Raw genomic sequence first — 11,049 nt, forward strand, 5'->3', positions numbered from 1 at the left:
CGAGGCAACTGCCTTAAAGGCAGTTTCTGTTATCACAGCTGCCAGAGCTGTTTATTCTTACTTTTCCATGTGATTTCTCTTAAACTCATAGACAGACACCAGTTGCTGAGAGCAGGTTAAGTAGAAAAACAGGCTGTGCAGAAACTCCAGTATCTTAAGTGCAAAAATGAATACTTCCAGCCGTCTGAGGCCCCCGTAGTGTTTACTTCAGTCTAAGCTCTGGTCATGCTGCCAGCCTGCAGCCTCTTATGACACAGTAACAAAGTATCAAGCACTGCTAGATACCTCCTGTACAAGGAAGCATATTCCAGGAATGCTGGAGCTGAATTTGAACTTCCCATATCAGGAACAATGAAACTGAGAGCAAGCAGCTTCCTTGCTCAAGTGGAAATGACCACTTTTCAGCAAGTGCTACTGTCAATCACTGCAAGACAGCCCAGAGGAAATGCAATTGTGATAACTGACTGGTTTTAGTGCCTATAAAGGAAGTGAGTAGTTTTAGCTTTCTTGCTCTGTGGAGAAGGGGTTATTACTGTGCCATTTTATGTCAAGTCCTGGAGCACATGCACAGTTTGTGCACAAAAATGGGGTGATGTTTTCCCTCTTAACATAGGGCCAAATCAACCCACCCATATTAACTTTTCATGACAGAATCTCTAAAAAAGGCCACACCATCCTTAAATTGTTTTGGACTTAATTTGGTGTTGTCATGCAATTAGGTTTCACAAAATTGGCTTCTGGACTGACAGCTTCTATTGTTACAGCATATGGCAATCAGAGAGCAGCTTGTGGCAGATGTGATGTTTATTCACCATTTGCTAGTTTTAGATTTAATGATGTCATTCTAATCAAAGCAAATGTTAGATGTGTTTGACATCTAAGGAGTTTTGCACCCCCCTCATCATGTTTAAGCCGCTTCTGTCAAGTGGAAACATGCCAGCTCTGAATGCATCTAAGTCATATTTAAGAATCAATGATGCAATTTACTGGAGGTCTGTATTCTAAAAATCCATGTTTCTAACATGCATTGTGTTCCTCCAGCAGACTACAAAGACCTCCTATTACAATAAGTGAGCTCATTAGCCATGCAACTCCTTAGTCTTGCAAGCTGTTGCGATAAGCAGCTGTTGCAAGAGGGTAAAAGGTTGAATTATCGACTTGGACAGAGCAGCACTTCATTCAGCCAGCCCAGGAAAGTATTTTAAGTAATAACTCCATTACTGTGGAGTAGATCTTTGACTACAGCACACAAGCAAAACATCAGTGGTATTTCAGTGACATGCTTCCCCACACCCAGCAAGCAAGACACTCCCAGAAATTAATTGTCAAAAATTTATTATGAAAGCTTCAATAGCAGCAAGTATTTCAATAAAAGTTATTGCGGTATTAAAACAGATCTGCAGAGTGACCCAAGAGGCCTGTTGAAGTCTGTCTGCTTTGGAATATCTGCATTTGTCTTAATAACCAATCCCCAATACTCCATAAATATTGATACTTTCTCCTGTGTTTTGCAGACAGCACCAACAGTTCCCAGTTACAGTACTCTATCCAGTCCTTCTGGAAAGTTTTGGCCCACTTCCCTCAACTTCCCCTCTCCCTTCTGAAACAGCTCCACACAGCCAAACTTGCAATACTTCTTTCAGTTCCATGGTATGTCAGCCTCTCCACGGTTGCAGCCTACTGAGGCTCACTGGTGAGATGAGCTGTTTTCCTCTTTCTCCTCTGTAAGAGCCCACTGCATGCCAGTCTGAGCGACTTTAATCCAGTCTCTTGACCAGGCTAATCCATGGAATCAGCAGCTTGTTGCACATTTTGGTGAATGCACAGCACGTTGAGAATGCAACAAAGGTTTCAGCCTCCCCAGTGCACCAGGTGACCATCACTCAGGCAGGGGGATAGTTGGCACCCAGTCATTGAGATTTCGGCTCTCTTCGCAAAACAAGTTCAGCTTCTCCAGAGCTGGGTCCTTCCAGCCTTCTTCATTCGGGTTCTGCAAGAAAGAAAAAAAGTTGCACACGGTGAGTACTGCCCGCCAGCTGAGGTCATCGTAATATTTACAGAAGCATTAGCTTAAGACTGGAGGCACTTCCAGAAAGTTTCTGTTCTGACACAGACAAGACAGGAAGCAGAGACGCTGCCCTTGTGGACAGCAGAGGAAATCCAGTTACGAGAAGTTCTGCCTCCTCCTACTACAACTACTCAGCTGACTTTCCGTGCGCCAAGCGCTTTCTCTGTGCCCAGAGGACTCGACCACCCGCAGCGGAAGAACGGGCCGCCCGCGGGACACCCACCGTGATGAGGATGCAGTGGAGATCCCGCGGCTCCCCGGAATCCTCGCTGGGCCCCACGATGGCCGCCAACTTGGCCACGTCGTTCACACGCACAATGTCGATGTCGTTCTCGCAGCAGAAGGCTTGGATCAGAGTGAAGTGGATCTGCAGGGCGATGTCCCCCTCGTCCTCGTGGTCCGCGGCCAGCACGCAGAACGCGACGTTGTCGGGGTCGCTGCAGGAGGGGAGCAGCCTGATGAGTCCCGCGGTCGGCGCCGGCCGCCCCGCAGCCCCGCCGGGCTGACTTAACACACTCCCCCTGTCCCCGCCGCTCTACTTACACATTCATGAGCTTGGCCGACTCATAGACGCCGGCGGTGAGACAGCCTCGGCGCTGCGCCGACACCAGCAGCTCGTGGAGGGCCGTGCCGGCGCCCTGCATCCTGCGGGCCGGGAGAAGACACAGGGTCAGCGCGGTGCCGCCGCCGCCGCCACCACCACCACCGCCGCCCCGAAACCGCCCGCTATCCGCTTTCCTCGGCTCCCCAGTGCCCACCCGCACGTACCAGTCGTTGCCCGCAGGCATGGGCTGCTGTCCGTGGATCTCCTCCAGAGTCATAGCAGTTACTCCCCACAGCGCAGTAGCGGCTGCTCCCTCAGCCCTCGCTCTGGGCACCCCGCGAGCGCTCTGAAGCAGCGGCTGCCAGGCGTGCGCTACTTATAGCCCTCGCGGGCGCCTCCCGGCCTCCCATTGGTCGGCGGGGGAGAAAGGGGCGGCTTTATTATGCTAATCGGCGCGCGCCGGAGAGGAAGCTCGGGGGGGGGAGAGGGGGCCGGGAAAGAGCGGCTCGTGCCGGGAGGCCACGTGGGGCGAGGAGGGGGGGCGCGCGCAGGCACGCGCCGGCCCGAGCCGGGGGTGCCGGCGGTACCGACCCGAGCCGGGGGTGCCGCGGTGCGCCTGCAGCGCGGCCGCTGCCTGCACACCGCCCGCCGGTGGGCACTGGCATTTAGTAGGGCGATTTGTGTCCAATACTTGGAACGGAAAATCTGAACAGTGCAGGGGAAATTTATTAACTAAATAAATAAATAATTTGTTTTATTAATATGGTTCCTGCAAACGTGAACGCCGCAAAGGGACAGCTCCTGTAACCAGCAGGGCAGAGGGCAGCTCCGTAGAGAAGGTCTGGGGCAGTCACCTGGTGATGTTCAGCTGCAGCAGAGCCCCCCGATGCCCCGGTCTGTGTGAACAGGAGCATGGCCAGCCGGCCGAGGGAGGTGATAATCCCCCTGTGCTCAGCACTCACGGCTCAGCAGCAATGCCGTTTGTCCGGTTTGGGCAGCCCCAGCAGGGGAAACTCATCAATAAACTGGAGCAAGTGCAGATGAGGGCACCGAGGTGTCCAAAGCTGCGGCGCTGCCCTGCTCTGCAGGCTGAGGGACCAGGGCCAGGGCAAGGCAAAGTTTGGACGGCAAACTGCAGTCCCCAAAACCTGTGGAGCGATTAACACCGGGGTCTCCACAATAATGCCAAGTGGGGAGGCAGGAGACAATGAGCCTAAGGCGAATCAAGAGTCTCAGATGAGATGTAAAAAAATCCTTTCTCCCTGAGAACAGCCGAGCAGCGGAGCAGGCTCTCTCTCCCTGTCCAGGGAGGCTGTGTAGATTTCATCCGCGCAGGATTGCAAGCCCCGATGCAGACCTGTTCTGAGGTCACTGATAATCTTTCTGCACCCTGTACTGGCCTGTAATCCTTGGGGGATTGGGGGGGGGGGTGGGGGGGGGGGGAAGAGAAGTGTGTGGTGAGCGAACAGATTTTATTTTCAATCGGGCTTTGGGCTTTACTATAAGTAGTTGTAATTTGGACAGTGTATCCTTCATAATTAATTCAGAGTGAAACGAGTGTGATTGCTGAACTCAGATTTGAACCTGTTTGTCAGCGAACCAAGCAATAATAAAACACATATCCCCGCTGTGAATGAGCACAGTCTAAATATTAAAAGGCAAATAATTTTTCACGTCCCTCCAGCGTCTGACACGCTTAGGTTGGAGCTCCCAGTTAGCACCGTCTCCACCGAGAGACAAGTGCTTCAGAGCAGCCCCAAGCAGTTTCACAGAGGTTGTGGAGAGCCACCTTGGGGTAACTTGTGCTACTGCGACCTGTCCACACCGACTCCAGCGGGCTGCACAGATGGATCTCTCTAACTTGTCACCCTTGCTGTACCCTAGCCTGCAGCCGCATTATCACCGTTCGAATGCGCTGAAACCCGGGGATGCCCTTTCCAGTACTTCACTGGGAGTCCTGGAGGAACCACGTCTTTTCTGTGACTGTATATGCTGCACTCTGCTCCGTAGTTTCAGTCTCTTTCAGCAACACAGTTCCCAAAATGCCTCTCAAACTGAGCCACTCTAATGAGCTGCCCTGTTTCTACTTCCAGTTGTTTCTAGTTAGTGCCCTGGTGACACTACAGGTGACAGCATTCGACCTGGCAGTAGTCACTTGGTGAGTTTCCATTTTAAACTAATGACAGCATAGGCATGATATTTGCCAGATACATCCAGCCTCTCTAAGAATATTTCTCTGATGTCTACAGAGCTGTCAGTACTGGGGAGAAAACTCTTTGTTGTAAATACCAATTCTCAAGCCTAAAAATCTTTTTTACCCTTACTAACATTCAAAGGTATTCTTGATTTGGAAACCAAAGCAGTGACCTGTCAGTCTGAATTTGCTTGAGAAGGGCAAAAATTCTTAGTTTGCTTTCTTTAAAATAGATGTGAGAAGTTCCCAGAAAATTATCTCCTGGCCTGTATTCAGGCAAGTGCAATTGTCTCCACTTGCTGGAATTAGCATTACGTACATAGCATGTACCTTTCATTCTCAAAAGATAAAAACCCTTCATATATCTGCCTCTTTTTTTTTTCTTTTTTTTTTTTCTCTAAGTATATAAATGGGGACGAATGCAGAAGAATAGCTTGAATGGTTAGACACATTAAATGGTATGTCTCTTATAAGTATTCAAAGGCCTATTTCTGATGAAATATGTAGAAAATCTAGAACTGACTCACAGCTTTGAAAGATGCTGATATCAGCTATGGCTTTGATGACTTTCTCATGACAGCAAAAGTGTAAGTTACTTAAAGTAGATCTGAATTAGTAACCCAAAGTAACTTACAGTGGAGAACAGTGCATATGTAATAGTAAAAGAGATATAATTGTTTAGATAATAAAGTGATATATGGAACCATATTAATACATTAATCCTTCAACATGCAAGCTTCCAGTTGCAGCTTAGTGATGCAGCACCCTGGAATTAGGGCTTCTTGACATGACACTTTTCAGTTTGCCTCATTATTCCTGGGTCTCCTAGCACAGATGGTGCTGAAGGCCATGAAGCATTTATTACTAGATACTTGATCCAGCTTATTTCAAACCACAGAATCAACACCGGGCCTTTGACGCAGAAGAGGAGGTGTAGAAAGGAAAGCTGTGCGAGCCCAAGGTCTCGTCCCTGGTTTGAAGGCATCAGCTCTGCAGATGTGATACCTTTGGCACTAATAAGCAAACTGAACTTTAGTGAAGGTCGGTGTCCACTGCTTGCTTTCTTGGTCTTTCTCCTTCCATGCTTTTAACACATTTAACTGCTGGGCACAGACCTATGGTAGATCAACTCTCGAGTGCTTCATATCATCCAAGGGGCCAAGGGGGAGACGGTGGGCGGCGGTGAATATCACATGGCAACAGCACTCAGAGGTGAGTGAGTGGTTTCTGCCGTCCTTGCTGACAGCCCTGGTGTAAGGCCAGTGTCACCTCCCGGTGCTCCCGCAGCACGGCGAGGCTCAATTCGGACCCTTGCTTTGCGGACGGGCGAGGTGCCGCTGCCGCTCGGCGCTGCGCTCGCAGCAAAGCCGGCGCTGACCTCTCGTGGTCACCCGCCGGATCGCTGCTGGCTCCCCGAGCAGACACAGCCACCCGCGGGACACCTCCTGTTCCCGTGGCAGGAACGCTTCCCACGGAGATACAGGAAGAAAATAAAATACTAAAATAAAAAAACTTTTTTAAAGAAAAAAACAAAAAATAAAAAACGCAAACAACAGCCACCCAACCAAACAAAAATTAGACCTTGACGCATCCTACACAAAGAGATCCCCTTAAGTGTGTTAGTAGATCCATGGATGTGCTCGGGGCAGGAAGGCTCTACAGAGACCTGGACAGACCCGATCAGTGGGCCAAGTACAAAGTGCATGAGACTCAGTAAGGAAAGGTGCCAGCTTCTGCATTTTAGTCTCAGCAAACCCATCAGCCCTACACGCTGGGGGAGAGAGATGCTCGGCAAAAAGGGACTTGGGGGTGCTCATTGAGAGCCAGCTCAGAGTGAGCCAGCATGTGCCCAGGTGGCCAAGAAGGCCAAAGGCATCTTGGCCTGAACCAAGAATAGTGTGGCCAGCAGGACAAGGGAGGTGATCATCCTACTGTACGTGGAGCTGCTGAGGCTGCACCTCAGGTCCAGTTTTGGCCCCCTCACATCTCCAGGACATTGAGGTGCTGGGGCTTGTCCAGTGAAAGTCAACAAGGCTTATGAAAGGACTAGAAAACATGTCTTATGAGGAATGGCTGAGGGAGTTGTGTTTGTTTCATCACTAGAAGAGGAGGCCCAGGGGAGATCTCCACAACTTCCTGAAAGGAGGCTGTAGTGAGGTGGGGGTCAGTCTCTTCTACTGTGCCTGCAGAGATAGGACCAGAGGAAATGGCCTTCAGCTGAGACACGAGAACCAGATTAGATATTAGAGAAAAAAATATCATTATTAGGGTGGTCAAGCATTTGAATAAGTTGGCCAGGGGGGTGGTGGAGTCACCATCCCTGGAGGTCCTTAGGAGGCATCTGGATCTGGTGCTGGGTAATGTGGTTTAGTGATTTAGGGGTTACAGCGCTAGTGCTCGGTTGGCTATTGTACTGGATGATCTTAGAGACCCCCTTCCAACCTTGACGATCATATGCTTCTAAACCAGTCCCCTAGTATAAAAAGTGAGAGACAGATTAAAGGGGAAATAATAGCATATTCAATCCCAACAAAGGCAAGGAACCCGGCAGAATTTAACAGATGAAAGTGCAAAAGGATGACAAACCAAATAAACATAAGTTTTGTCATTTTGCAGAGAAAATAACAGCATGTCTCTGGCTGAAGTGCAGCAGTCACAGACATTACCTCTTGGCCTAAGTGAGAGGAGACTCAAACCTTCCACATCAGAAAAGGTTTGCAAGCCCTGGTAATAGACCCCAGCTGTGGGGCTCCCACACTGCGCTCACCTGTCTAGTGCTCCCCTGGCTTGTGCTGCACATCCAGACTTTCCATCAGAAATACTCTCTTTACCAAGATAGATCAGTCCTTTTGGCTCAGATGGAGTATTCCCCCCTCAATGTCTTTCCAAATCCATTAGAGCTTCTCCCTCTCCCACTCCAGTCCTACATCCAGTTCTCTTCCCTTGCAGACCTATTGTAATCACCCAGCAAGCTTCTTTTTCCAGGTAGAGCATCTCACAAAATAAAAACCTAATTTAAAACCTTCCTACTGAACAAAAGTTTTAAGAGGGTCTACAAATCCTCTGGTTAAATTCAAGCTGATTTCAAGTTTCCAGCAGATCAACAGGTCAGCTATGTAATCCTCATATTATTTCTTCCCACTCAACCTGACACAGATACTGTTGATCCCCACACCTCCTAAACCAGGTAGCATTCTCTGTACATAAACTTTGTTCTGTGACACTTTGACACAGAAGTGACACCAGCCGAGACCAAACATCCACAATCTGCAGGCAACAGGGATATTTAACTTACTGAGAAAGCAGTGAAGTTAGGCTTTTCATAGCTTCTTCTTAAAAAAAAACCAAAACTAAAACAACAAAAAAAAAACCCACCCCAAGAAAACAAAGAAAAACAAAACTAAACTAAACCAAACAAACAAAAAAATCCTTGCATATCACGAGTCTTGGTTAATAAAAAAGCTGTGGTAATAGAAGCAGCAGTCTTCTCAATTAAGTGTTCTACTGTTTAGTTAAAAATTTTGAGTATTCTCACAAATATAAGTGAAATGCTATAGAATGGAGAGCACTTAATTGTTTGCATAGGCCTGATTATTACAGCATGTTGTGCAGAGCACAGAGCCCTCATTTCTGTCATCTTTTCAGGCTTTGCACTAAAAAGGGCAACACTACTCCTTGCACTAGTTCTGAGTGTTTGAGTTTTTGTACCTCAAAACACAGTGCTATCTTCCCTAGCAGGTTTGCTTTCATTGCAATACTTAAATGGAAATATTTAGCAACTTTAAGCCTTTTTCCTCTATATAAATAATCTATTTACTGTTTAGATTCCTGTACAGCACTCATCTAGCTATGTGATCCCTCAACAGTCACATATAGAATCTTAGAATCATTTAGGTTGGAGAAGACCTTTAAGATCATCAAGTTTACCCAGCACTGTCATGTTCATCACTAAACCACATCCCTAAGTTCCACATCCACACATCTTCTAAATGCTTCCAGAGATGGTGACTTGACCACTCCCTTGGGCAGCCTATTCCAGTGCTTAACAACCCTTCTGATCAACAAATGTCTCCTAATATGGAATCTAAACCTCCTTTGGCACAACTTGAGGCTGTTTCTTCTTGTCCTATCTCTTGTTACCTGGGAGAAGAGACAGACCCCCACCTGACTACAGCCTCCTTTTAGGCAGTCCTTTTCTCCAGGCTGAACACTCTCAGCTCTCTCATCTGCTCCTCACAGGACTTGTGCTCCAGACCTTTCACCAGCTTCATTGTCCTTCCACGGACACACTCCAGCACCGCACTATCATTTTTGCTGTAGCACTGCATATTTGGGTTTCATATTTTAAACAAGACCATCTCCACCAGGAGTGACTAATGGAGTTACAGAGAGGAGATGGGGTTTTTTCATGCTTATCTCCACTGTTACACTCCTGAGAGACGCACTCTAGTGTGCATTAGAAAAAAAAAAAAGACAGACTACAGTGAGCTGCAAGTGTCTGAGACAGCTCCCTCCCCAGCCCTGTGCTAAAATCTGCATCATTCACATCCTACTGGAGGTAAGAAGGGCAGTCCAAAGCAGTAAAGCAGTTTGTGGGGGATAGCTGATAACACCTCAGGGAACCTTCTGCAACATCCCAGTTCAGAAGTCTCTCAGAAACACTGCAAGGCATGATGATCTCTTTTCTTTTGGTTTCTCATTAAAAACTGCTGAAAGCTAGGTTTTCTTGGCAATGCTTTCTTTCTATCAGATCAGAATTTTATCAGGGTAGATTTTTCAGGATTCTCTTCAGGGATTTCTGTGTGTCTTATTAAGTCCAGCAACTGAAACCTCATTGTGAATTCACAGCAGCTCTGGCTGACTGCTGTGTGACTGGTAATCCTAGACACATTCACAGCCCATATGCACTACGGCTGCATAACACCCAGCTCAGTAAATCCTATGTTTTCTGGCCAAATTGGACAGATTGTGCACGCATGTTCAATTGAAGCCTCTGTGCCAGGAAGTCTGCAGTGTCAGATTTACTATTCTTGAGCACACACCTTGCCTGGAAATCTTACTTAATAGGATGGCTTCAGATGGAAGGTTAGAAAATTACATAAGTGACACAAAAAAATTATACTTATTAATAATTCAAGCCAGAAGAAAGGGAGGAAAATAAAAAATCACAGATTCCACCTCTCCATTCACTCAGCAGTGTCTTCCAGATGCTGCCAATTCACAGTCTTCCAGATGCTGTCAATAATAATCTCAAGTAAGGCTCAGTTGCAAATAAATACGGAAGTTTTTCATAATGTAGCTGTTTTTCATCCCCAGTTACCTTAGTTTCTTAATTTTTTTCTGCTATATGCCTGCATATAGGCCCCTGTCCTTCAGCAGAATGAAACTGCTGAGAAACAGCCTTGTTTTTCTATCTCTCTGATCCAACCGGTTGACATTAAAGAGAGATTTGAATGATGATGTTTGTTTTCCCAGTGAATGGCTCCATACAATGCCAAAGTGAATTTTTTAACAGCTTAACATAACTTGATCAACAATTTTTTGTTGTGTACTGCTGTTTTGCAGAGATGCCCAGAAAAGTTAAAAATCAGCTCCTTAAGAAGACCACTGAAGAGGTGTCTGTTTGCTAAAAGGAAAAAAGAGCAAAATCTTCCCTTAGCCCAGGTGCTGTCAGAATTATACATTTCACTGGGTAATTCTACAGAATAAAGAAATGTAATTCTCAAAGAAGGCAGATCATAGAATCATAGAATGGTTTGGCTTGAAAGGGACCTTTGACACCATCTAGTTCCACCCCTCCCTCCCATGCCATGGGCAGGGGCACCTTCCATTAGACCAATTTGTTGAAAGCTCTGTCCAAGCTGGTCTTGAATTGGGAAACCTGTTCCAGTGCTTCACCACCCTCATAGTAAATAGTTTCTTCCATATATCTAACCTAAATTTCCCCTCTTTGAGTCCGAACCCATTACTGTCTGTCCTACCAGTGCAGCTCCTGACAAAGGATCTCTTCTCCAGTATCCCCCTTTATATACTGGAAGGTTCCTATGGGGTCTCCATAAAACCTTCTCCATGATGAACAGCCCAAACTTCCTCATTCTGTCTTCGTAGGGGAGGTGCTCCTGTCCTCTGATCAATTTAATGGCCCTCTCTTGGACTCACTCCAACAGTTCCATGTCCTTCCTGTGCTGGGACCCCAGAGCTGGATGCAGGGTTCCAGGTGGGGTCTCACCAGAGCAGAGCAGA

At 47.2% G+C, this 11,049-nt stretch overlaps 1 protein-coding gene across 1 annotated transcript; it reads right to left on the bottom strand.

Moving 5' to 3' along the window:
• Positions 1 to 1,318: 1,318 nt before the first annotated feature.
• On the bottom strand, positions 1,319 to 2,973 carry GADD45G (growth arrest and DNA damage inducible gamma). Its single transcript, XM_005530053.3, has 4 exons — positions 2,837 to 2,973; positions 2,612 to 2,713; positions 2,292 to 2,505; positions 1,319 to 1,990 (listed from the first exon to the last, which is right to left on the bottom strand). Exons 1-4 carry the CDS (start codon positions 2,887 to 2,889, stop codon positions 1,880 to 1,882), a joined length of 480 nt encoding a protein of 159 aa, XP_005530110.1. The 5' UTR covers positions 2,890 to 2,973; the 3' UTR covers positions 1,319 to 1,879.
• Between the last annotated feature and the right edge of the window lie 8,076 nt (positions 2,974 to 11,049).

The sequence above is a fragment of the Pseudopodoces humilis genome, chromosome 4 (assembly GCF_049639895.1).
Source record: "Pseudopodoces humilis isolate 2021_Gansu_Grassland_sample_001 chromosome 4, ASM4963989v1, whole genome shotgun sequence".
Lineage (NCBI taxonomy): Eukaryota > Metazoa > Chordata > Aves > Passeriformes > Paridae > Pseudopodoces > Pseudopodoces humilis.